This window comes from Macaca mulatta, chromosome 2 (genome assembly GCF_049350105.2).
Source record: "Macaca mulatta isolate MMU2019108-1 chromosome 2, T2T-MMU8v2.0, whole genome shotgun sequence".
In the NCBI taxonomy this organism is placed as follows: domain Eukaryota; kingdom Metazoa; phylum Chordata; class Mammalia; order Primates; family Cercopithecidae; genus Macaca; species Macaca mulatta.
Window position 1 is genome coordinate 152187475 of NC_133407.1, and position 27329 is coordinate 152214803.

Genomic DNA, 27329 nt, shown 5'->3' on the forward strand with positions numbered 1-27329 from the left:
TGATGGGCAGAAACAAATTTCTCATCACCAGAAGAAGAAAGGTGCGCTTCCATCTAGAGACACAGATGGCACCCACCTGCTTTGGATCACAGATTAATGATGCTCACCAGCCCCAACGTGGCCCAGACGCAGGGAGGATGCTGGCAGGGCTGGTTTAATGCTGCTGCTGTGTATAGACTTCAAATGATGCCTGGGCCACAACTGCTGTGGCCTATGGCTGCAGTGGGGCTCCTGTCATAACCTAATCTCCCGAGACAACCCCATACCACACACTGAGCCGGTGTGGGGACCTCAAAGCGCCTCTCATCCAGGAATCACCTACTTCAGGAGTTCCCTTTATGATACCTCTGCTCACACAGCCCCTGTGACAGGTGCCCAATGCCCTCGAAGCGCCTGTTCTATGGCTCAGGATCAATGGTTAAGGAGTTCTTCTACACATGAGCCAGCATCTGTCTAAGCTTCCGCCCAGTCAGTGCTTTCTGGGAATGGTCCTGGTGTGTCCCCTTGCCATGTGACCAGGCACACCCCTTCTCTGAGCCGCACAATCCCCCATGTCACAGAGGAAAAGTAAAGTCACTTGGACCCCTCCCTCTGGTTCTGCCGGTCCAACTTTGTTGCCTCCCAGAGCCCTGGAGCTAGTAACAGCTGCCTTTTGATGAGAGGACATTGTGGGGCACAGACTTTTATACGGCTTCTCCACAGTAGCTTCCTGGACTGTACTATAAAGATACCCCCAACTATAAAGACACCTCCAACCCCCAGCACTGGGCTGATCCCACATAGTGTGGGAAGAACCCGTCTTACTTCAATCTGTTGTGGGGCTGAGTTGATTCTCTGTCCAGCTTTATTGGTCACACTTGCAGTTAGACTGGTCTGGCCGATGGTCACGCCGTGGATGAGGAATGTGATGGTGTAGTTGTCAAGGACTTCATCAAGGGCCCTGAAACAGAGGGAAGGGCTGGGACTTCTCTAAGATCACCCCATGGGAAAGGCTGCAGCTGGGGTCAGCACTGTCTCTGAGGTGCCCTCCTCTGACCCCTAGGAGAACTCACACCAATGTAATGATCGGGGAGGCTGCTTGGAGCTTCAGGTCCATGAAGGGGAAGTATTTGGCCAGGAAGGGCTTCTTGTGCAAGTCCAACACACGGACGTATGCCTTCACTGTCTTCCCAATCTCCACCTGCATCATGGGGACAGAGGTTCAGGGGCGGCCTCCAAAAGACCAATCCTACCATCTATGGTGCCCCATGACTTTCTGAGATAGCATCACCAACCTCAATCCACAGACCTGGGAATCAGGAGAGTCACCCAGGTTGACTTCTGGACTATCAGCCAGTCACCAAATGAAAATTGATGAGGGGGAGCTTGGGGATACTTAGAGGCATAAATTCCACATTCTACTCTTAAATAACTAATACACTAATTAGGGAGATGAAACACCACTCAGAACAGCAGCATCCAGTAGGAGCTCAATAAATGCTGACTGACTGAACAGCTCACACCTGGCAGTGTATAATACAGTAAGAACTTTAGGAAATGAGAATCAGAAATACACAGTGAAGAAACAGATAATTAGCAAACAGCAGTGAAAATGAGACTATAGGAGGAGTATATGGGGCTGGGCAGAGCATATTAGCTTCTTAAGGAGCCTAAGCCGCATGAACACTCCCCTTTTAATTACCAGCCCTTCTATCCACTGAGGAACCTGATCGCAACCCTCTGAAAGCCCAGCTTCAGCTACCTCAGATATTTGGAGTAATAAAAATTCCCTATCGATGTGAAAGATAAACCGAGATCTATTCCTTGTCTCTTTTTTCCATGGTGCTTGGCATGGGTGAATTGTGCTCATTTGCCACTGAAACCCCAGAGAACCCAAAATCTATATTCTGGGAAGAAAATTCATGCTCAGCAGGGCATGTGCCTGGCTGGTTAATAACCTACACCGGCCAGAAGACATGGAATTCCCAGGTCATGGCTAATTTAGAGACAACTTCCAGCAGGATTTACTGCCAAGCCTCATGGGGATGTCACCTGGGATGAAGAAGTCCCTTACTGAAGGGACTCTGGATCCTCCACATGGAGCGAAGGAGATGGGAGACAGCTCTGCAAGCTCACAGGGGAAGGGATGCAGACTCCAGGAGCAAAAAGCAAAGGCCATGCAGAACATTCTTCCCACAGTCCCCTCCCTCCCAGTTCCTGCAGGTCAGCCGAGGGTGCCCCATCATGAAGCTTCCACTGACCTTGTCAACCACACGGATGTACAGCTCCTGAATGTCCGATACGTAAACCACAGCCTTGGCTGGGGCCGGGAAGACGAGGCACAAGTCATGGATCATGATGGTGGATGAGCCCGGGAGCAAAGGGTGCACCTGCAACGTTGGGGCAGGGGTGGAGGGGTGGGTGCTGGGTTATGCAGCTGTAGGGTGCCCCCCTGCTCAGGTCCGTGAGCAGCACCTCGCCCTCAGCACAGCCTGTCACCTCATGGGATGCCAGTGGCAGAGTCCTCCAGGCCAGCACTGGGAAGCAGTGGACAAGGGAAATCCTACACCAGATGATGCCCTACCCACCTCTTGTCATGAGCCCCACTGCTGGCCAGGAGATGGGCTTGGGATATAACACATTAGTGCCAGGCTGGATCTCACAGAGCATTGATCTCCACTTGCATATTTTACAAAGAGAAGAAAATGGAAGCTGCTCCAATGGGGCCAGTCAGCAGCCTTGGGACATGCACCAACTTCAGGGCAGAGTGAGGATGCAGTCCCAGGATGCCACATCCTGAGCTGGCCACCTGCTGCTGCAGCCCTGGTGGTAGAGAAGCACTCTGTGGGGTCTTTTGTGAAACTGCAAGTCAGGGGCTGGCAGAAAACGAGGCAGATGCTTTCCAATGGCAGCTTGCACGGGAAGTCCCAGCAGACTGATGGAACCACAGAGCCTGGGAGCGGCCCACAAGGCCACCCCAGTGTGAGCTATGTGCATCTTGCTCATCTTTGTGTCTCATCACATCCCCAGCTCTGTGTGAAGCAGTGACTACCAAGGTGTTGTGAGTGAATGAACAAATCAGAGCTAGTTTTTTCCAGCCTTTTCACTGCCAAAGACCCTTTTAACATTTATTTATTGTATTTATTATTTTTAGAGACAGGGTCTCACTCTGTCCCCAAGGCTGGAGTACAGTGACGGGATCACAGCTCACTACAACCTCAAACTCCTGGGCTCAAGGCAAGAGCCCACCTTTTAATCCTTTTCTCTCTACCCACTTTTAGGGATTCTACCTTCAAGACTCTCTCCCCTAAGAAAGTACATCACAATCACCCTCTGAGGCTGCAGAAGATGGGCATTCACACAAGTAACGTGTCTGTTTATGATGGAATTCACACAGCTTGTCTTAATGCTTAGACGCATATTTCACCCAGGTGATCTTGGAGCTGGGTAAGCAGGGACAGGCCATGAGGCAAGTCTAGCCAGCCGCCCCACTCCTCTGTCGGGGCCTGGCTTTGTTGCTTGCTCTTTGTGGTCTTGTATTCATGGGGTGGGGAGCAAGGGGTTTTAAAGTAAGCACCTCAGGATTTGCAAAGCTAGAGTTTCAATATCAAGAAGCTACAAAAATAAAATAAAATAAAAATAAGGTTTCTGACCCAAAGGTGACAACCAAATAGGATCACATCACACCCAACATCAACCTTTCAACAACTGCCCAGTGCTCTGAGAATGAGCTCAAAGCCTTAGCACGCCCTGTAAAGCCTGGTATGGCCCGGCCCCTGCCTCCGCTCCAGATTCCACGCAGAGCACACTCCCCCACTACACTTATGCTCCAGCCACACAGGCCTTCTCTCCCACTCATACAGACAGCTAGCTGCTGCCTGCCGGCCTCCGGACCTCGCAGCCCACCTTAAAGACCTGGACTCTTTCCCCAGCCTCCACCTGCTGGCTCCAAGTCATCCTTCAGGCCCAGGTCCAGTGTCTTTCCTCAGAACAGTCTTCCCTCATCCATGTCAGCTCCTCCAGCATCTCTCCCCTCTCTCGGGGGCTGGGCCTGCCAGGTGCCATCAGTGTTGATGGGACCCAGAGTGCACTCGGCCTTCCCCTCCAGGCTGTCACCAGCACTCACATGCCCTTGGGACTCAGCTCAGCATCTGGTACAGCCTAGCCTCCTATAAACATGTCTTGATTGGATGAAGATCCAGGGCCGCTGCTCTGAGTAATTCTGGATAAGGTCATGGAACCTGGAGCTCCAGCCTGCTCAGCTTTACAGAGTAAAACCAGCTTTGTTAAGACTTGGAAATTCTGAAAATCGCCTGCAAATCTAATGGACCTTCACTTATTTGGAAAGTGCTGATTCTGGTCCAACCTCTTCAACGTACAAATGAGTTAACTGAGGCCCAGATGACAGGACAAGGATATGGCTTTGAAAAGGCAGAGCTGGGGATAGAACCAAATACCCTAACTCCCAATTTAGGCTCCTCCCCTGACTCTCCACTTCCCAGGGGAATGGGGCTGGAGGCCTCCTGCAGCCAGAACGGAACTATGGTGCTGGGGAGAGTGGATAAAAGCAAAGGCCTAGCTGAGAAGGGCCCAAGCCCACGGCTGGCTGGGGGTATGGAGGATCAACAAGCTGGCCCGAGCTGCACACACCACCTGTATAATGATGGGTATATCAATACACACAAAGCATGCCTGGGTTATTCCACACAATGACTTACAGTAGGTGAATAAAGATCCTGGAGTAGATGTCATGCTTATACTACCGAACAATAGCTTCGTGACTGGAGCCATCGCCACATGAGCCTAGTGTCAGGTATGGGCTGAGAAGCAGGGTCCAGGAGCCACCAGGTTTCTGGTTTTGCTGGGGCTGATTCACCCTAGGTTATTACATTTCTCTCAAAGAAAACTCATTGAAAAATTACAGAGAGTAATGACAGCTTTCTTTGAGAACCCAACTTAAGTCTCCAACCTGAAACTCCTACTATAGTTACTGCTGTCAGGAGTGGGCAGGTCCCTCACGATGTGAAGAAATTCCATAGTGCACTGACTGAGGAGCCTCACGCAGGGCAACACAGGGTAATGCAGGGAAGGGCTTTTTCTCTTTCTTTTTTCTCCTTTAGAAGAACTATCTTGCACTTTTTAAACAAAGACCTAAAATGGCAGTGGGGAAATCAATTGCTCTTCCACTTGATTTCCCAGGGGATGGGCATCCAGCCACCATCTCTGGAGCCCTCGAAGCATGGCCTGCCCCTCAGGCTGGTGCACAGTGGCTAAATGTACCCCACAGAGATGCTGTAAGGGGGCGCCCACTAGGCCACTCTGGAGGCTTGGGTAATGGAGGGCACTTGGTCGCTAGCTGGTGGCAGAGCGGGACCCTGCACCCGCTCCTAACTACACTGTGCATGGTGGCTCACACCACACAGCTTCTCTGTGCTTTCCAGACACATCTGCTTCTTGTTTGACACACGGGAGAACGTTTGCAAGGGGAAAGAGGTAGTGGTGACCCATGCCCAGAATGAATTTTAATTTTTGAGTGTTGAAGGTGCCACCTGAGAACACTGGGAAACACTGAGCTGAGGGGAAAGTTCTGTCAAGTCAGAGATGACAAATGTGTCGTTGCTCATTAAGACGCTGAGTGCAGCCAGAGGCAGCTCTGCACACGTGGGACTGAAACTGTCAAATACCTCAGAGCTTGCCAGGCCCCAAGGCTCTGCCCACATCATCTCAGCCCCCACTTCCTGGAGCCCTGATCACAATTCAGACTTGTCCCCTGACAGGTGGCGAGTGCAGGGGATAAGGGACCTTGAAGCTATTTTTGAATGTCACAGAGCCACTGGCTTCCATTTCCTGCAGGCTGCTTGTCAATGTCACGTGATGGGCCAGACAGTGCCAAGTGAGTGTACCCCTGATTACCCGCCCTCAAGGCCAGCAGGGAAAGACCTAAGCTTACATGAAAAGCATAGGCACTGAGTGGGGCCCTAGCCTGGGTGCTGGATGAAACTTCACACAGGGACGTGGCCAGCCCTGTGATCTTCCCAAGGCCGAGGACTGGGGACATGGACTACTGTCCACAGATCAGTCTCAGGGAAAAGGAGGATGCACCTGACTTCAGGCCCTGCAGTTGCCAACCACTCCCCACTCATCCTGGACACGCATCCTCACCTGAACAATGGCCCCATGACTGGCTGCGCCTCACAGGACCCAGGAGATGGAGAGACGCAGCCACAGCTCATAGGACCCAGGAGATGGAGAGACGCAGCCGCAGCTCACAGAAGCCGGCCCCCCCGGCTTCATTCTCTCCTGAATCCGCAGTGCCCAGCACAGCACCTGGCACACGATACGCACTCTAGTGTCGCTGAGTGCACGAATTAATGGGAAATGTAAAGGGCCCAGCAGGCTCCTTCCCCTGCTCTGGTCATCTCATGGGTTCTGCCTGGAGGACTTGATTGAAATGTAAAGAATCATTGAGAAGGAAACCCTAGGTTTAAATAGGATAAACACTCCCATGTGCAAACCAGCCGAAACAAAATAAAGGCCCTTACAGAGCGTTCTGGGGCTGCGTGAGCAAAATTCATCACAGCCCTGCATAGCCCATGTCCACTGTGTGGGGATAAAAACCTCCAAAGGACCCCTGCTGTGTGAGCCCCAGAGAGCCCCCCAGAGACACTCCAAAGCCACAATGCCTGCAAGCCATCTTTGCGTGCTGAATATGTATCAATAGGAAGGAAAGAAACCCTTTCTGTGAGCTAACTAGGGAGTGCTGGGGGCTTGTCTATCTCTGTGCTGCTGCTCAGCAGCTGGAAAAAGCCACAGCCACGTGTAGACATCCCTCAGAAACAGCCGCCTGCAACTGTTTCTGAAGCAACCAGGACCTGCTGCTGACGTCAATACTCCCTGGAAAATTCCTCCCGCAGGCTTCAGAAGAGACCAGAGGAACCAGGGCCCGATTGGAGTTGCGAGGGTCTTTGGCACAAGCCTGAAATGAAGGGAGGTGAAGACCCCAGTGGGCAGGGCACCTCCATGGAAGGAAACTTCTGGACCAGAGCAGTTCACAGGGCCTGTGGCACGGGCTGCTGCTTGCCATAGGGGAGACTCGTCCCGGGTCCTGCCTGCAATAGGCACTCTGTGTCACTCAACCAGGCCAGGGGCCATTCCACAATCCAGAAAGACAGTGCCAGAGCTCTCCTGTGGCCACGTGTAAAACAGAACTGCAGAGACACTCCTAGAATCGCAGCATTTTAGGATTCAAGAGGGGTTTAAAGGTCTCCTGGGAGACTTGACTCCCATGCTGGAATCCCACCTTGAGTCTTTCAGACAAGTGTCCCAGCTTCTGCTCAAATGCCTCCAGAGACAAGGAGCTCACTATCTATAGCGGCAGCCTAGTCCATCACCAACCTCGAGGAACTCTTGTTCCTGGAGAAAAGGTCTCCCTCTGGTCACAAGTCTACCCTCAGGGCTTGCACAAAATGATAGGTGCAAGGTAAATGTGAATGAGAGCGTGCCCCGGTTTCACCGGCACTGTACACATTTTCCCTAACTTGGAACTCCCCTCTTCTTGGTAACGGGGAAGTTTTTATTAATTTCTAAAAGTAAACAAAACAAGGCATATGTCAAGCAGTCAGAATTAAGGTGTAAGGTTCTCACTGGCATGGCTGGAGGAAGAGCTGGGGAATTGTTCTTTCTTCTATGAGGGGATAAGAATGCTTAGGGGACACTGCCTGTGGTCTCAGGCTCCTCGCCTCCTCCAGCGTCCTCCAACCACAAGCGTGTTCCCAGGTGCTGAGGGCGTCCTGCCATCCAAGGGTCTGCCTCTGGGAAGAACATGAACAGCGGGACTCCCTCCCCCTCCCCGAGGCACGGCACTGAGAAAGCATCCTCTATGCAAGACAGCTGGAGACTAACATCAAACACTGAAGGAAGGTTTTCGAAATCACCCCAAACACCAAACAAAAAAACTGAATTAAAAAACTTATTAAACAGGGGGTGTTTCACACAAAAATAGAGATCTCTATTTTCTCTTGAAAGGGCTCACACCCCCACACGTCAAAAACCAGCCGGAGGTGCCAGTTCTGCAGGACAGTGTAAGGAGGCCACAGACTTCCCCATGAAACACACACACAGCTGTTTAAAATCTCTGGGATGATTCCAAGGGCACACAGTAAATGAAGAAGCGTTTACTGGAGAAAACCTGCTAACATCTGGGAAGAACAAGGGTCTGTAGAATGTGAAATAAGATGCCCGTCCTCCCTGACCTCCACCCCAGCGAGGTGGAGCTCCACTCCCGACTGGTTCCTCCAAGATCACAGGACTCCCTCACCCCCAGCTCTCGGCCAGGGGATTCGTTTCCTAGGAGGGGCAGGTGTCAGTTTTTCTTTTCTTATCGTGCCCCCAGCTACAGCTTGCTGAGACTGAGTGCCAGGAAAGTGGGCTCAGAGGTGGGGGCTTCCATCTTCCACCCAGACTCCATTCGTGGGATGAAGGCTCTGCCTTGGGTGCAGCACCCGTGAGAATACTGGGGTCTGGCCGCCCTTCCCTGGCTCGTGGGGTGGGGTTCCCTGCTAAGAGAGGCCAGCCGAGGAACACTGGGGCTGCTGCCCCACTCACCAAGGGCCCAGCTCCTAATGTGCTGGTGTCACCAGAGAGAGATGCACCACTGTGCCCAGCACCATAGCTCTGGCTCAGAGAGTTTGCCTGGAAAAGCAGCTGGTGCACAGGGGCTAAATGCACTCAGAAAACAGAAGGTGTGAGTTGCTCCTAAAGGAACTGAATTCATGTGCAACAGAGCTTGGAGAAGTCCAAGCCTAAGTGCACTCTCCAAAACAGTGGAGGTTGTGCTGAAAGGCAACTGGGAGGTGACAGAGTCCGGGAGGTGTGGACTACACTGGAGGCTGGCAAGTTTGCCAGAGAGAAACAGAAAAAGAGAGAGCTGGGGCTGGGCGCGGTGGCTCAAGCCTGTAATTCCAGCACTTTGGGAGGCCGAGACGGGCGGATCACAAGGTCAGGAGATTGAGACCATCCTGGCTAACACAGTGAAACCCCACCTCTACTAAAAAATGCAAAAAAACTAGCCGGGCGAGTTGGCGGGGCGCCTGTAGTCCCAGCTACTCGGGAGGCTGAGGTAGGAGAATGGCGTAAACCCGGGAGGCGGAGCTTGCAGTGAGCTGAGATCCGGCCACTGCACTCCAGCCTGGGCGACAGAGCGAGACTCGGTCTCAAAAAAAAAAAAAAGAGAGCTGGGAAGAGCTCTCCTGGGGTCAGAAGGGAATTACTGAAGACAGTGGAGCAATCAGCCTCAATTAGTGGAGCTCAACAGTTGAGTGGTCAGTGAAAGACAGTCAAAAAAAGCCCTGCAAAGGCCACAGTCATCCCAGAGCAACAAAGGACACACCAAGGTGTTACCCCTAAGAGCAATATCAGAGACTTCTTACTGGGAAAAAGTGTGTGTGCGTGAGTGTGTGTGTGTTCAGCAAAATAACAAGACCAGTCACTAAAGAAGGAAACAAGCAAATAACAGTAACAAGCTCCAACGTGGGGATTGGGGATCAGTACCCAGAGTTTCTACAATACATTACCTAAAATGTCCAGTTTCCAACAATTATAGGACATGAAAACAAATAAACAAACAAACAGGAAAACATGACCCGTACTCCAGAAAAAAGGCAGATGACAGAAACTGTCTATGAGGGCCACCAGAGATCAGATTCACCAGGCAAAGCCTTCCAACCAACCAATGATGAAGGGAGTAAAGGAAGATTTGATAACAATGTCATATCAAACAGAGAATATCAATAAAGAGGTAAAAGTTAGAGGAAAAAAAGAACCAAACAGAAATTCTTAAGTTGAAAAGTATAGTAGCTGAAATGAAAAATTCACCAGAAGGGCACAAGAGTAGATTTAAACTGGCAAAAGAAAGCATTAGCAAACTTGAAGATGGACTGCCATCTTACATTAGCAATATGAAAAAACATAAACACTTAAAATAACATAATAAAAGCAGAACACTAAATTCTTCCATGCCACAAGCACAGCTAAGTCAATGCTTGCAAGAGTAGGGAGAGGGTCAAGAGAGAAACACAGGAAAATAGAGAAAGGTCAGACATCTTTTAAAAGCAATTTTCTTTATGGCTGTTACAGTGCTCCTTATGGAATAATATTTTAATCTTAATTAAAGGATTGATTGAAAGGGAACCATTAGGTAAATAACAGTTTGCGGACATGGAATAAAAATCACAAAAGTTTCATGAGAATGACTAAAGTTGTGGAATGAATCAGAGAATCTAAGTGCCAGCTTTTGTTTTTATGAAGACAGGGTCTGGGTTTCTCACCCAGGTCTGTTGCCCAGGCTGGAGCATGACCTCTGCTCAATGCACCCCTCAACCTCCTGGGCTCAAGCAATCCTCCTGCCTCAGGTTCTTGTGTAGCTGGGACCACAGGCCTGTGCTACCATGCCCAGCTAATCTTTTGATTTTTCTTATTGGTTTTGTAGAGATAGGGGTCTCACTATATTGTCCAGGCTGGTCTTGAACTCCTGAGCTCAGGTGATCTTCCCGCCTCGACCTCCCAAAGTTCTGGGATTCCGAGTGTGAGCCAAGTGCTAGCTTTCAAAATAATCAATCAATTAACCATGCAACGGCCCAGATAAGGACTGAAAACCAACAGTGGGGACTGATGGCCCAAGCTTACCATGGCGACACCCCTGGCCTCCTGGTAGGCCACCTTGACAACATCTGCGGTGCTGGTGTTGAGAAAGAAGTAACCTGAGCCTTCCCTGACACGGAGCTCCGCCTGCAGGAGGTAGATGCAGGGAGGGTTGGGCCGCATGTGGCAGGGCGAGGAGTCCCCCCATGGGTCTCGCCCAGGAAGGTGGCAGGGCAAGGACGGTACCTGGACGCCAGGGTGGTTGTAGATGGTCACCTCTTCTGGGCTCACCCTCACGTCCTCCACCAGGATGAGCTCTATGGAGGCTGACACAGGCACCAGAGGGTCATGCTGAAGGGCAAGGGCAAGGCCATCAGATCCAGGAGGACATGATCAGGCCGCCCCTCAGGAAGAGCAGGCCAAAGGCCCTAGGGCCTGGCCTTTCTCCCGGCCACAAGCCCCTGGTACTCCTGAGCCCAGAAGAATGGCCACAGACCCTTTGAGGCCTCCCTTCAGCCTCCTGAGGTGGAGTGAGTTGCTGGCTTCTCCACTCCAGACTGAGGAGGGGTTTGGCAGCAATCCAGCTTAGAAGACGCCACCCCAACCCACCAGGCCCCAGTGGTTGGCAACTCACACACACGCCCTGCCCTTCAGGACCTCACAGCAAAGGGCCAGCTTTGGAGTGTGTGGCCGCCGGCCAGGCTGGGCATTGGAGAAGTGTCCCCTGGAAGAGTGGCCAAGGCTGGCTCAGGAGAGGAACCCTCATCCCCTAGGGTGGCACATGACCCACCAAGCTCTGCTTCCCACCATGTGTCACACAAGGGAGCCACCCAGATCTGAGGTCCCTAGAAGGTCATGTGTTTGAGCACCTCCTCAGGGCCACAGGTGTGCCAGGCACTCAGGGTGCAGCAACTGCCCACAGGGAGAGGTGACTCCAATGCACGGATGGAAGAGTAAGAGTCAATGACAGGAAGGTGTGCAGTGTGGGTGACAAGGACCAGGAGGGTGTCTGCAAGGGAGAGCAGCTCTCAGGGGAACAGAGACTGCAAGGGGAGGAAGCCTGAGTGACTCAGCAATGGGGGGTGGGGGGACATCAGGGCAGAGGGAGGAAGTGCAAAGTCCTGGGGGGAACATGTCAGGGTGCTCAGGCATCAGGCAGGAGGCCATGATGCCCCCCCACTCCCAATCAAGGGACTCCTGGTGCCAGTGAGGACTGAGCCATCAGGGACAGGCACAGGTGTGCCCCTTCAGCGACCACCTCCCTCCAGGCCAGCCTCCCCAGTGCTGCCCCCATAGGGCCCCAGCCTCTTTCAAAGTTTGCTCCCAGGAGGACAATACAAGTGCCTCATCCTGGCATTTAGGGGCCCTGGGAATCCAGTCCCACCTTCTCCTTCCAGCCTGTACCTGCTGCCTCCACCGTATTCAAGACCTAAGTTTTCTTATGGCTATACCCCCCATGAGGTGGCTGTTATCCAGGAAGGCCTGTTCTTGAGGAGCCCTTCCCATTCCCACCTCCAATGTATCTATTGGTCCCCTACTATTAATAGCAGTGCCTCTCCTAGGGCCTCCAAGAGGCTGGGGTTGGGGAGCGGCGGTCGAGCAGACAGTGACTCAGGACACTGTGACACCCAGTGGAATTTAAGCAGAAGTAGGAGACTTGCTCCACTACCCATAGCCCACCCACCACTGGGCCCTGGGAGATACCGGCTGCTTTGTTCTGGCAGCGCTGAGGTGGGACTCCTGGTAGCCAGTGGCAGTGGCAGTGATGGCTGTGGTTCCTGATGCCTCGTGAACCAAAATGGCCTGCAAACCTGAGACCAGGAAGAGGGAAGCCACCGTTGGATGTCTGCCCATCACCACCCCTGAAGCAGCCCCTCCCTCCTTCTGATTTGCAGTTTTGAATCCGAAAATAGAAAACTGTGTATGTTGAAACTACGTGGATTGTTAAAGAGTTAACAGGACCTAAGCGCAGATAACTAAGCTCCCACAGGTACGGGCCCACCTTGGCAGGCTTCCTGTCTAGTCTCTGTTCTGCCTGGGCCATTGGGCTAGCGCCCAGCTCACCGTGCAGTTTCTTTTGGCCAATCTCATCGTCCTGGGACACCAGCTGCATGGGCAGCTCAGGCTCGATGCTGGCCAACACTGGCCTGGTGGACTCCCACTGGATGCTCAGAGAGCTGAAGTTGTCGAACCGGCGGCCCTCCTGGTCGTAAGCAGCCAGATCCAGCAGGGGGTTGCGGTGGCTGGAGACTGGGACCTGCAGGGGACACAGGTCAGATGCTGTGGTCACACCCAGGACTAGACCTGGACATTGACCACACAGTGCACTCTGAGGCCAGCAGCTGCCCTGTGGGCTCTTGGGGGTGCTGGTGAGGGAATGGGATGAGCCAGAAAGCAATCCTCACTATTGCCACCCACCAGGTCCCACCATGGCCCTGTCCAAGCTGGCTTCTGGCTCCAGACCACAGCTCTCAATGGAATGAGAACCACTAGGGGGCCTTCAGCAACAGTGGAGGCATTTCTGGCTGTCCCTACTGATGTGTCAGGGGGTTACCACTGGCATCTAGTTGGGAGAGGTCCATGATGCTGCTTAACACCCTGTAATACACAGGACAGCCCCCCACAGGACCTATTTCTCCAAGTGTCAACAGTGCTGAAGCCGGGAACTCCCACCCTGACCTACTACTGTGGGCAGGCTGCTCTCCTTCCCCTCCGCCCTCACCTTTCCAAATGATTGCCACCCCCCACCCAGGCACATGTCAATGCCTCTAGGATGGCCCCACTAGGGGTTTCACAGGAATGCAGATTCCAATGCCTAAGATGTCCCAGAGCTACCAGGTTTGCACAGCTCCTTTCAAAGTGGAATACTCGCCCGATCCTTAAATGTCCCAGGAAGGTGGGAGAGATCATCCCCATGTGAAGGAAGCACAAGCCCAGGCAGGGAAAGGAGCTCATCCAAGGAGGTTTGGGATGGGAGCTCCAGGCTGCAGGTCCAAATCCTGGATTCCCACCACTCTGGCATGATCTCTTGCTCCCTGAGAAGACTCTCCCCATAGAAACCGGCTGAATCAAGCCTCTTTCCTGTGGACTATCCCCTCCTTCTCTGGCCACATGGCATGGGGGCAATGTAGGCAGGGCCACAAAGCAGAGGCCAAGTGTGTCTGACCCCACAACTTGGACTGAGTCCCAGCTCTACCTCTCAGTGCCCAGGCAAGTTATGAACTCCTTGAGCCTCAGTTTCTCCAGCTGTGACACACAAAGCACAACCAAGCCCACCTTGTAGGATGTGGATTTAAATATGGGGACTGCAAGGGCATTTTAGAGAGCCTTCCTACACGTGGGTAGGAAGGGGGGCAGCCATGAGTGTCATTCACAAACGGCCAGTTTTCCATTCGGGGAGAGGGGGGTCCCACAGAAAGAACTACCCTTCTCTCACCCTCTGGTTAGAAGTGACCAAGGCATGGCCGGGCACCGTGGCTCACGCCTGTAATCCCAGCACTTTAGGAGGCCGAGGCGGGCGGATCACGAGATCAGCAGATTGAGACCATCCTGGCTAACACGGTGAAACCCTGTCTCTACTAAAAATACAAAATAATTAGCCGGGCGTGGTGGCGGGTGCCTGTAGTCCCAGCTACTCGGGAGGCTGAGGCAGAAGAATTGGCGTGAACCCGGGAGGCGGAGCTTGCAGTGAGCCGAGATCGCGCCACTGCACTCCAGCCTGGGCGACAGAGCAAAGAAAAAAAAAGAAGTGACCGAGGCACTTGCTCTAGCCAGTGAAATGTGAAATGGGACTAGGGGGAAGCTTCACTGCCAGATCCCGACCTGCCACATTCCCTTTCTCTCCACAGTGGCACCTGCCATAATCAACATGGTAGCTGCTCCACAGCCCATGTTTTGGAACGAAGACTACAATGACACAAAGCAGGGTCTCCCAGCCAACCAGAGAGGCTCATGCAGCATGGGCAAGAGGTGAGCTTGTGCCATGTGAAGCTATGGGATGTGGGCTTGTTTGCTGTGGCAGCCTGGCCGGGCCCAGCCTGTCCGACTGATACAGTCACAAAACACCCTACCTGCACCATGAGGGCTCCTCTCAATTCCTTTTAGCTCTCTTGCCCCCACAGAACACTTGATTCAAGCAGGCTACAAATTTTTTTTTTTTTTTTTTTTTTTTTTTGAGACGGAGTCTGGCTCTGTCGCCCGGGCTGGAGTGCAGTGGCCGGATCTCAGCTCACTGCAAGCTCCGCCCCCCGGGTTTACGCCATTCTCCTGCCTCAGCCTCCCGAGTAGCTGGGACTACAGGCGCCCGCCGCCTCGCCCGGCTAGTTTTTTGTATTTTTTAGTAGAGACGGGGTTTCACCGTGTTCGCCAGGATGGTCTCGATCTCCTGACCTAGTGATCCGCCCGTCTCGGCCTCCCAAAGTGCTGGGATTACAGGCTTGAGCCACCGCGCCCGGCCTGGCTACAAATTCTTAATCCACGCCCTGCTCAGAGTAGGCCAGCACCATCAGCAGGCATGCAAAGGTCTCATCATTATTCATAATATAGAAGCTGGGAGTGTTGGCAGAGGCTGCAGGGACCTATCCTAGGTGCTCCATGGCTCCCCCAGATGCAACCCAGGCTGGAAAACCAATGCTCTTCCAGGGAAGGAAATTGACACTGGCCAAGCACATGTGCAAGCTAGCTGACCCATTTGAGGCAACAACATAAACTCCATTTTACAAACAGGGAGGCTGAGGTCCAGGGACATTAAATGTTAAATGACTTGTCCAACGTCACACAGGTTTAGGGGTGGAACTCAGTTGGTCTGATTTTAGAGCCCAAGGACCTCCCCTGACTCAGTGTGGTCAATCTCTGGTGTCTCATCTGGGGGCAGCCCCACTCAAGTCTCTAATCAGTCCCATGCAACTGGTGCCCACCCACAGTGAGCGAGCCACACACTAGAGGATCTGCTCGGAGGGCCAGGGTCCATCTTGTCATTCTGATCAGTCAATTCCATTCTGGTGTCTCTCCTCACCAATAATTTAATCTGCAAACACATCTTGGGTAGCTTCTGAAGTTGGAGAGTATAAAATTACCTTGATCCTGCACCCAGGCTGCATTGCAGGGATATATCTTTCTCAAAGTTCCCTAATGACTGGCTAGGCATGGTGACTCATGCCTGTAATCCCAACACTTTGGGAGGCCAAGGCAGGCAGATCACGAGGTCAGGAGTTCGAGACCAGCCTGACAAATATGGTGAAACCGTGTCTCTACTAAAAATACAAAAATTAGTCTGGTATGGTGGTGCATGCCTGTAATCCCAGCTACTCAGGAGGCTGAGGCAGGAGAATCACTTGAACCCGGGAGGCGGAGGTTGCAGTGAGCCGAGATTGCGTCGCTGCACTCCAGCCTGGACAACAGAGCGAGACTCTGTCTCAAAAAAGAAAAAAAAGAAAAAAAGTTCCCTAATGAGACTCTAAATTGCCAGGGTCACGCCTGAATGGCTGGCTGGTGGCTCAGGAACCTGAGGACTGATGGATCACACAACTCCTCCATGTTTGAGGTCCATTATTTTCTGGCGACATCTATGATGTGCAAAGCCAAATCAGAGTCAAGCCCTGCAGCCATCATATTTAAGTCCAGGGAGACAACCCTGGGCTAAAGCAGAGGTCCTGGCCAACAGACAGACCAGGCACAATCCAGCCCCAACGTGGCTCCCTCAGCTCACAGCCAACGCTAAGGACAGGGAAGATGCACATAGGTTTGATTTGTTTTTCTTTGAAAACAAGAAAGCTGGGCCAGCCTGGGGTTGAAGTGACTGTCCCTGAGCTGAGCGGACTGCCTGTCCAGAGAGGACCTACTCTCCAGCTCAGCTACTCCCTGGCCAGTTCTCCAGCAGTGTGGCTTCTCCACCCATGAGTCTGCAAGAGTCAAGCATTAAGACAGGAGTGGCACATGCACAGTGCATTCGCTGGTTCACTCATCCACTGCTCCTAGTTACTGATCTCCTCCTATGAGCCAGGGTCTGCTCTAGGACTCACAAAGAATAAATGGAGTGAGTTTCACAGTGTTAGATCGCAGTGAGCTCGCACATGCCCTCCTCAGAGCCCCATTCCGCTCCTCCTGAGCAGCCTCCTCCTCGCTCTGCTGTGTGCCCTATTTCACTTCCCTTGCAGCGCTTGCCACCTCTGATCCATCTTATTTGTGCATCTCCTGGTCTCCCTGTCATCTCCAGGAGGCAGGTTCCTTGCCTGTCCTGATGACCGTGCAATCCAAAACTCAGACCTGTGCCTGGCACAGAGGACATGCTCCGTAAGTACATGCTCAAGGAGTGAGGAGCTGCCCAACCCCCTCCTCTGAAAAGGGGCTGGGGGCTGGTGCTGGCCAGAGGGTGTCCCATGTCCCTTACACTGGACACACTCAATACCTTGGACTCTGAATGCCCTAGGGACTAAGGCATGGATGCGTCTCAAGTCCAAGGGGAGCAGACCTGTGGCTTCCCTTACCATCCCTGCCGTTAGACCCCCAAGGGACTTTCTTCCTCTCTTAACCCTTACTTCTGAAACACAGCCCCATGTCCCCCACATCATGGGGACGCTGAAGCTGGTCACCTCTCCTCAGTAGCCCGCACACCTGCTCTGACCCTACATACTCTGTCCATAGACAGCAAGCTGCATTTTAACACCCTCAAGGCACAGAAGACAACAAGATATTTTTAAACTACCAACTGCCAAACAAAGACAGGCAGCGAATGTGGAAGAGGACCCTATCTTCATCTGACACTGCCACTAGTAGCTGTGACTTTTGTATATCCCTCACCTCTCCAAGCTGTGTGTCCCTTGAATATAAAACACAAATGAAACCAGCGCCCTCACAGGGCCAGCTGTTGAGACAAAGGAAGTGCAGCGTGGAGCTATGTCTGTTACAATGCTTGGGACCATGGGCAAGGCCGCCAATGTCCTGCCCAAGCGGGCGGCACCCTCGCCTCCTCCTGAGCATAGACCACACTCACCACCTGCTTGTTCTGCTGCAGCAGCGGACAGGACAGGTCTAGCTGGGGGCTGGTGTAGACAGGCGCAAGGGTGAGCCTGGACGGTGGGGCGCAGACAAACTTCACCACAGCAGGCTCCACCGCAGGGAAGGGGTTGGTGAGGCTGGGCTTGTTCCCCACCGACAGGGCGATGACCTGGTAGGGCACAGTGAGCAGTCAGACCCCCAAGCTTGAGTTCTCACTCCTTTCTGAGCTGTGCCACACCCCACCCCAGTACCCTCTGACTCAGTTTTCTCCTCTATAGGATGGGAGTGATGATGATACCCATGCCACAGGGTCTTAACAAATGCCCAGTGGCACACAGGTGGGAAAGCACTTCCTCAACACTTAAGAGACTCTCAGATGGGAGTCCACGTGCCCTCTGCAAATGTCAGCCAGAACCATGGGCTGCTCCTATCTCAGGGAAGAGGTAGACTTGGTGAGGCTTCATGGTTTCCCAGGACCCTAGGAAAACCCCATGGTTGCATTAGCAAATTCACAAGTTCAAGGATGCTTCAGTGAGGAGTCCATATGGAGGTGAAAACACCCATGGAACGAGGGACAGACGTGGGAAGTGCATGCTGCAGAATGATGACTGGGGAAAGCCAATCAGATAGGAGCACTGCAGGACAACACCCAGGAAGAGCTGCAGCCTGGAGGCAGGGCCTGCCCTCTGCCTGCTCATGCTCTGCAGCTCCAGGGGCTGCTGCAGAGAGGGGAATCCATGGTGCAAGAAAAGAGGGAAACCTGTCTGCCTGGAGAGCTGGGACCTCAGAAATCATATCCAGCTTCCTCTTTTTTGGAGCACCATGGCTCAGGGCCCATCTTGAGGTAGCACCCTCAGCCTCCTCAGATGACATGCACTTGATGGAGGACACGAGCCCCCACCTTTCCTGACCATGAGGCAGGACCAAGGGCAGTGTCCTCCCTGACTCCACGAAGGCTTTCTGTGTGCTCCCAGTGTCCCATGTGTCCCCTGTGGATTGCTCCCAATCCACAGAGCAATGGATTGGGAGGGCCCTAGAGGTAATGCCACTTGGGGGTCAAATTCCTACAGCCCTGAGAAGGGACAGGGATGGTGGGGTCATGTTAGGGATAAGAAATATATCCAACTTAATTCATGAGGAATTTTATTCTTCTTATTATATTACTTATTATGATGTTATTGTTCTTGTTGTTTTATTGTTTTTCTAAAACCACCCCACTGGTGAATGGGACCTATCACCAGGCACCTTTTCTGGCCATACCAGGGCAGCTGTGGCATGGCTGATGCCATAAGGGCACCGTGGGAGGCATGCATGTGCGTTTTATTGCCAATTGACATTCTTTGCCCTGCTACACATGCAGGAAATATACTTCACTTCCCAAAGAAATGGGCTCTCTCCCATCTTCCTGATTCCCGCCGAATACCCGTTTTGCTCTGGGCTTCCTGCCTTGGAAATGGAGCAGTAGATGCCCACCAGAAGCCCCACAAGCTCTCAGCCCACCCTCCCCAGGGAAGGAGTACCAGATTCTGAGGCGCCTGAATAGCAAGATGCCCTCCAGCCAGCATGTGGGGATTCAGGTCACACATGTGTTTTGTCTGGTCCCCTCAGCCTCCTCAGCTTTTGGTTTTCAGCATTAAAAAACTTAACAGATTATGCAAAAAAAAAAAATTGTGGGCCGGGCGCAGTGGCTCAAGCCTGTAATCCCAGCACTTTGGGAGGCCGAGACGGGCGGATCACGAGGTCAGGAGATCAAGACCATCCTGGCTAATACAGTGAAACCCCGTCTCTACTAAAAACTACAAAAAACTAGCCGGGTGAGGTGGCAGGCGCCTGTAGTCCCAGCTACAGGGGAGGCTGAGATGAGAATGGTGTAAACCTGGGAGGCGGAGCTTGCAGTGAGCTGAGATCCAGCCACTGCACTCCAGCCTGGGCTACAGAGCGAGACTCCGTCTCAAAAAAAAAAAAAAAAAATTGTGATTTCCAGGTTATCCTCAAAAACCAAAAAGATGTGTCAAACCTGGGTCTATAGCCTCATTCATTTACAGCCCTGGAGACACTGGACTTGTTATCCCGAACTCAAAGCCTCCAGCTCTGGTTTGGTTAGTGGGGGATGCTGAAGCCCATGGAGGTGGCAAGCCACCCAACTGGCCTGTTCTACAAAAGCTGGCATAGCGGGAGGTCCCCATTGCCACACCTACCTAGTGTTCATTGAATTCCACATCACCACGCCTCAGTTTGCCTGTCTGTAAAATGGGTACAATGGGAGTGGTTTTCTCTCAGGGTTACTCCAAGGAGTAAATAAAATAATACAGAGAGAGTCATTTTCCACCCCTGCCTTAGGGCAAGGAGGGTCTGGAGCAGCTGCCCACTCACCTGCTCACCCAAGGCCTGACAGGTCACAAGGATCCAGTGTTGCTGATAATTCCGGGAGGAATGGGGGGCAAAGAGAGCCAAGCCGATGCTGTCAGTGTCCTCAGCGGTGACATTCTGGAAGAACTTGGAAGGCTCGAGGATCCAAGGTCTGGGACCTCCTTCAAACAGCATCTCCTTTGAGGAGCCCAGGGTTACCAAGGCAACAGAGGAGGGATCCACAGCCTGGAGATGGAAGAGGCAGAAGACTTGGCATTCTTCTAAGGCAGCACGGGCAGGAGCCGGGCATCCCAGCCCCGCATCCTCACCCTGCTTGTGGGGCCCAGTCTCCTGTTTGAAACTCATTCTCCTCATCTGCAGCTCTCATGGGGATCGTTGCAAAGACCCAGAGGAGTAGGGTGTAGATAGAATTAAGCCCTCACTCTGACAGACTGCTGGAGGGTGTACATGGATTTGCCTCTTTTGTCAAACAATCTGGTAAAAGCCTTGAAAATACCCACAGCCCTGGAACCCAGGAATTCCCTATCTGGAACCTAACCTAATAACACCATGGAGAGAAACATGTCAATGCACAGACAGATGTTCATCACACTATTATTTCCCACAGCAAATAACCAACAATAATCTACACTCCAGCACAAGGGGCTCAGTACACGTAGTGTTTCCCAGTGACAGAACCTTATGTGGGCCCCCAAAGCAGTCTTCACAAAGATCTACAAGCGCAGGATACACATCTGATGGTGCAGTTGGATCACAACCATCTTGCTGTAAAAAGCATAAAACCATCCTAAAGAGATATCCACCAGGTGACCAAGGGAGATGCAGCCTGTGTTGTCCTCACTGGCACCATTGCAGGTGGTCTGTTCCCTTCCTTCTGAGCCGCTGGGCTTCCCACACTTTGCACCATGTATGCACGAGCTTCGAGGGCGAGTCTTGTGGCACCTAGAACCATGCCTCGCACATAGCAGGTGCTCAACAATTCTTTGTTGAGTGAAAGTGAGTTGGCAAGTAAAACTGTGGTGGCCTTAAAGTACCCAGTAAACAAAGGAAGAATTAAAGTAATATTTCACACAAAGCTCTCATTTCCTCCACGGCCTAGGGCAATCATGGTGCCAAGGGCCCCATGGCCTCCCAGTGTGGGCAATGGCAGTGCTTAGATTCTTTTTTTTTTTTTTTTTTTTGAGACGGAGTCTCGCTCTGTCGCCCAGGCTGGAGTGCAGTGGCGTGATCTCGGCTCACTGCAAGCTCCGCCTCCCAGGTTCACGCCATTCTCCTGCCTCAGCCTCCCGAGAAGCTGGGACTACAGGCGCCCGCCGCCTCGCCCGGCTAGTTTTTTGTATTTTTTAGTAGAGACGGGGTTTCACCGTGTTCGCCAGGATGGTCTCGATCTCCTGACCTCGTGATCCGCCCGTCTCGGCCTCCCAAAGTGCTGGGATTACAGGCTTGAGCCACCGCGCCCGGCCCAGTGCTTAGATTCTATGTAACAGGGTGTCATTCCCAGTCAACCTCCAGGAAGACATGGGGACTCCACAGGAGGATCCCTCCCTCCAGTGACACAGCAGGGGTGCAGAGAGGAGGGATTCACCCTAAGGGGTCCCACAGCCCTGCTCTCCTTGACTCCCTCCACTGCAGAGGGTCCCACTGCAGTGACTGCCAAGTCCTCACTTGTCAATCTGCTCCCCGCTAGCCCCATCTACTATCCCCTCAAAGAGCTGCCCATGTGTCCCTTCCTAAGACAGAGATCTCACCCTGTCCCTTGTGCATTAAACTATTCCACAGCACCCGCGGCCCTCGGAATACAGGCTCAGCTTCTGTCCTAGGACTTGGGCTCTCCCAACCTGGCCCCAGGTCCAGCTTCAGACTAGTGGCATCCTTCTAGAGAGCCATGCTCAGCTGTCCCCAGGCCTTCACAGAGGCTACTCTCCTATCCTTGTCTCACTTAGGCGACCCCTCCTGACATTGCAGGGCTCAGCACACTGGCCTCCAGAAAGCCCTGCTTCCTCTCCCACCCAGCGCCGACCTGCGGCCCAGGCGATTCTTCTCTGGGCCCCACTTCACCTGGTGCTCCTCACCCTGAAGGAGCTTCATGGCTTGGGGGTCTGATCAGGCTATAGACTCATGGAGGGTAGGGTGTGTCTGTTTCCTTCTGCATCTATGGCATGATCTTAAGCACATGAGGAAGGAAAAACCTTATAAGAAAAATATTCCCTCCCCACCCACAAAAAAAAAAAAAAAAAAAAAAAACCTCTTACCACATCTGCACATGGTGGAAGGGTCATGCTAGCTCTCTGGGTTCTTTTAAAAGGGCACTAATCCCAGTCGTGAAGCTTCTGCCCCCATGATCTAATCACCCCTCAAAGGCCTCAGCTCCATTGCTGTGGGGGTCAGCGTTTCAACACACGTATTTTGTGGGGACACGAACATCCAAATTATGGCTATCTATAAGGAAGGAAGCCCTCACTAGTCACCAAAATCTGCTGGTACCTTTGACTTTAGACTTCCCAGCTCCTGAACTGCAAGAAAGAAATTTCTGTTGTTTATAAGCCACCCAGTCCAAGGTGTTTTGTTAAGGTTACCTGAACAGACTATGACTTTTCAAATGAGAATTCTGTCCTTTTGACTTGGTTTTTCAGTATGAACATTTTTTGAATCTGATATAGGCTATCAACTGTCTCTGGGCATCCCTCCCTGCACGTGTGTGCTCACACACAAACAATTCCAAGGGGCCCGTGGTGCCCCTGTTGAAATCCATCCCCGGACTCCACCTTCTACAGAGTCAGGCGTGGCCCCGTTTCCTGCAGGAGAAGCACTAAGTATGCTCAGGGCCTTCATCTCTGCTCCTCTCAGAACTCCCCGCTGGAGACAGCAGCACAACCCAGTTCTGTGCACCACTCAGGCCTCTGCCTGAGCGTCACCTCCTCAGGCAGGCCTCTGCTGGGCCTGTCTAAAGCAGGGTCTCTCTTCCCCTGTCACCTCCTTTCCAGCTCAACTCTTCATCTCTGCCCCTGAGCCATCACTGGATATACCATCATTTGTGCATTTGCTTCTCTGTCTCTACTGGAATGAAGCTAGTCTGGGACCTTAAACAATAATGTCTACAAGGCTGTTTCCCCAGCCTGTGAAATGGGTACAATGATAATGCCTACCTCGCGGGCTACTATTGTGATTCAGGCGCTGGAATAAAAGACCTGAATATGTGACTAGCACATGCTCAATCAATGGCCCCTGCTGTTAGAAACTGTTATGATTATTAACTGTCATCCCCACTTTAAAGACAGAAAGGATGAATCCCAGCAGACGAAGACACTGAACCAAGCTAACCCAGCTAGTGGGCCCAGGTCTGTTCTGACTCTTGATCCCGTGCTCTTACCCAAATCTCGTGGCCACAACCAACAAAACCCCACTATGGGCAAAGCAGGCCACTGTATATCTTGCCAAAGATGTTTTCATGACCAGCCCAAAGTGAAAGAACTGTGCGAAGAAGCTGTGTGTCCTACAGTTAACAACCGGATGATGAGGAATTATCACCTTTGTGTTTAATTCTCTCCCTCAGGCATAAAAGTATCATAGAACCCTGTGCCAAGGAGACAGGTTAACAATGCAGCTGATGAAGGATGCTCATGCACTGTGCAGGCTCCTCAGCCGGTGTCAAAGCCCAAATATTCCAAATATTCCTCATGTGCGACAGAGACATCAATTCCTCTATTGGGTAAGTCCCTGTCACTTGGCTTTTGTTCCTTGTAAATAAACTTGATCTTAACTGCTAACTAGGAAGAAGACAGATGAAGGGAGAAGAGACCCATATCCACTTTTCTCTATAATCTGTCCAATCAGGAAGCCACCTCACTGAGGGACACGTCCACCTTATCTTCATCCTTACATTCCAGCCCAGGACTGTGAGCTCAGCTTCTGGTTTCTGCTGCTCCAGCCAAACGCCCTGATAATCCAGAGCCAGGAGGGGCCCTGAAGAACCCCTCTCCAGGTACCTGGTGAAACGCTCTAGCTCCCAGAAGGTGCGCAGGGCAACCCCAGAATGCCTGCTGTTCTCAGGGATTTCAACTCTCTCCACTCTGCTCTCTGACGCTCACCTGCTGCAGTGCTGTGCTTGAGTGGGGGTGTGGGGGCAGGTCTTGATCTCCTCATTTTAAACTTCCACCCCCATCACCCCTCCATGCTCTACTTTTTCCATGGCAAGCAGAGGCAAAATACATTCTTTGCTTTGTTTATGGTCGTCTCTACCTCTCTTTGCCAGAATGTCACTTCATGGGGACAAAAGTTCTGTGTTTTCTGCCCTAGTGCATCTCTAGGGCCTGCTGCAGAGATTACACAAGTAAGTATTCATGCCTGTGTGCTGAAGGATGAGGAGCAGGGCTAAGCCTCTGATCACTAACGGACATTTGAGAAGTGTCTGCTATGCTTGCTCTGGAGATCAGGAGGCCTTGACTTCTGCCCTGGCTGGGTGACCTTGGACACATTTCCTCACACATTCATTCTAAACAAAACCACCCTTGGTTGGTGTCTGCTCTGTGCCAGGCACTGAACCCAGGGCCAGGGGTTCAGAGATAAAAGATCCTAACATTGCCAGGCACGGTGGCTCATGACTGTAATCCCAATACTTTGGGAGGCTGAGGTGGGAGGATCATCTGAGGTCAGGAGTTCGGGACCAGCCTGACCAACATGGAGAAACCCTGTCTCTACTAAAAATACAAAATTAGCCGGGGATGGTGGTGCATGCCTGTAATCCCAGCTACTGGGGAGGCCAAGGCAGGAGAATCGCTTAACCCCGGGAGTCGGTGGTTGTGGTGAGCAGAGATGGCGCCATTGCACTCCAGCCTGGGCAACAAGAGTGAAACTCCATCTCAAAAAAAAAAAAAGAAAAGAAAAGAAAAAGAAATCCTAACATCACCAAGCTTGCTTCCAATGAATGGGTGAGAGGAAGAAAAAAATGGTACAAACCATGAGGACCGGAGCTGTCTTTAAGGCTGACACTGGGAGCAGAAAAATGCAAGGACTGCCTGACCGTGCCAGGGAGGCTGAGGATCCCCCAGGCCTGCCCTCCAGCCCTCCCTGGAAGGAGGAGCAGGAACTTCCCACCAACGAACCCTCTCTGTGCCTCCTGCATGCTCGGCAGGGTTCAAAGAAAGGGATGATTACAATCAGCAGCCTCCTGCATGGCAGCCCTCGTACAGAGCCTTCACACCCACCCCAGAGGAAGGCCCAGTTCTTTTTTACCCGTGTTTAATAACTAACCCTTCCTGAGCCTGCACTACCCCCTAGACTGTGTTCTGAGCTCATTCCATTTGTGAGCTCAGCAAATCCTCATCACGACCTCATGAGGCAAGAGCTGTCTCAGCCCCATTTTTTTTTTTTTTTTTTTTTTTTGAGACGGAGTCTCGCTCTGCCACCCAGGCTGGAGTGCAGTGGCCGGATCTCAGCTCACTGCAAGCTCCGCCTCCCGGGTTCACGCCATTCTCCTGCCTCAGCCTCCCAAGTAGCTGGGACTACAGGCGCCCGCCACCTCGCCCGGCTAGTTTTTTGTATTTTTTAGTAGAGACGGGGTTTCACCGTGTCAGCCAGGATGGTCTCGATCTCCTGACCTCGTGATCCGCCTGTCTCGGCCTCCCAAAGTGCTGGGATTACAGGCTTGAGCCACCGCGCCCGGCCTCAGCCCCATTTTACAGGCAGGGAATGTAAGGCCCAAGAGTGGGTGGGGTCAGGCTGGACTCGGCTCAGGAGGGTGGTATGGACACTGAGGCTATGTGCTCTGCTCCGCACAGGCTGTGGCTACCACTGTCCTCAGATGAGAGGCAGGATGGATGGACACTAGGCCAGGGCAGATCCTCTCTGACCCCAGTCTTGGAGGTCTCAGCATTGCCATACCACAGGGCCGCTGTCCCAATTCTAGGACTCTACGGGGACCCTGAAGGTTAGCTCTGGAGTGGAGTGGAAGCACTCCCCTGTGACCCTTGCTGAACACACTTCTGAAGCCCTTGCAACCCACACTCCTACCTTCATTGGGAGAGGCTGGCAGGTCGGTATCCTGCCAAGCCTGCCAAGCACTGTCTCGCGTAAACAGAGATGCCCACAACCACTGCCCATAAGGGAGGCTCTGCTCCTTCCACACAGATCCTGCTTTCAGCCAGAAATCATGGGAGAGGGAGCTGTGCCAAAAGCTATTTTGAAGGAATTGGGTTTATCACACAAATTTGTCAGAGCAAATGGGTAATTTGCATCTGGGAAGTAGTGGGCAGGGGAGAGGTAAAGGGCAGGGCCCCTGGCTCACCTTGAGAGGCAGGTAGGCAGCAATGGTGATTTTGGCACTCAGGTGCACGTGGCCATGTCTGTAGCTCACAAGGAGCGTGGTAGAGCCCTGGGCCTCGGCCTTTACCCGGACTCCGCTACAGTGCTCAGAGCCCGGCGGCAGCCTCCCTGCAGAAAGGAGAGAACCAGATAGTCACCCTGAAATCACTTTTTTTTTTTTTTTGAGATGGAGTCTTGCTCTGTTGCCCAGGCTGGAGTGCAGTGGCATGATCTTGGCTCACTGAGACCTCTGCCTCTGGGGTTCAAGTGATTCTCCTGCCTCAGCCTCCCAGGTAGCTGGGACTACAGGCATAGACCACTACACCTGGCTAATTTTTGTAATTTTTTAGTAGAGATGGGGACTCGCCACGTTGGCCAGGCTGGTCTTGAACTCCTGACCTCAAGTGATCCATCCACCTCAGCCTCCCAAAGTGCTGGGATTACAGGCGTGAGCCACTGTGGCCAGCCCTGAAATCACCTTTGGTGGGGAAGGCACAACAGGCTGGGGGCACCCCTCTTTCATCCCAGGCTTGATCCTTGATCTGATTTTTTTTAACTAAAAATGTTTAATTCAGCCAAGCACGGTGGCTCATGCCTGTAATCCAGCACTTTGGGAGGCTGAGGTGGGCGGATCACCTGAGGTCAGGAGTTTGAGACAAGCTGACAACATGGAGAAACCCTGTCTCCACTAAAAATACAAAAAATTAGCCAGGCATGGTGGCACATGCCTGTAATCCCAGTTACTCAGGAGGCTGAGACAGGAGAATCACTTGAACCCAGGAGGCAGAGGTTGCGATGAGCCAAGATCGCGCTACTGCATTCCAGCCCGGGCAGTAAGAGTGAAACTCTGTCTCAAAACAAAAATAAAAATGTTTAATTCACGGCCAGGCGCGGTGGCTCACACCTGCAATCCCAGCACTTTTGGAGGCTGAGGCGCGCGGATCACCTGAGGTCGGAAGTTTGAGACTAGCCTGACCAACACGGAGAAATCCCATCTCTACTAAAAATACAGAATTAGCCGGGCGTGGTGGCGCATGTCTGTAATC

At 52.4% G+C, this 27329-nt stretch overlaps 1 protein-coding gene across 1 annotated transcript in view; it reads right to left on the minus strand.

Moving 5' to 3' along the window:
* NUP210 (nucleoporin 210) overlaps positions 1-27329 on the minus strand; it is a 106213-nt gene that overhangs the window by 24869 nt on the left and 54015 nt on the right. The window contains exons 14-23 of the mRNA XM_015130197.3: positions 26267-26412; positions 19987-20208; positions 17609-17782; positions 12682-12874; positions 12322-12428; positions 10864-10968; positions 10663-10764; positions 2241-2369; positions 1053-1180; positions 805-940 (exon numbers count right to left, since the gene is read on the minus strand). Coding sequence (XP_014985683.3) covers positions 805-940; positions 1053-1180; positions 2241-2369; positions 10663-10764; positions 10864-10968; positions 12322-12428; positions 12682-12874; positions 17609-17782; positions 19987-20208; positions 26267-26412 — 1442 coding nt within the window. The remainder of the gene's footprint in view (positions 1-804; positions 941-1052; positions 1181-2240; positions 2370-10662; positions 10765-10863; positions 10969-12321; positions 12429-12681; positions 12875-17608; positions 17783-19986; positions 20209-26266; positions 26413-27329) is intronic.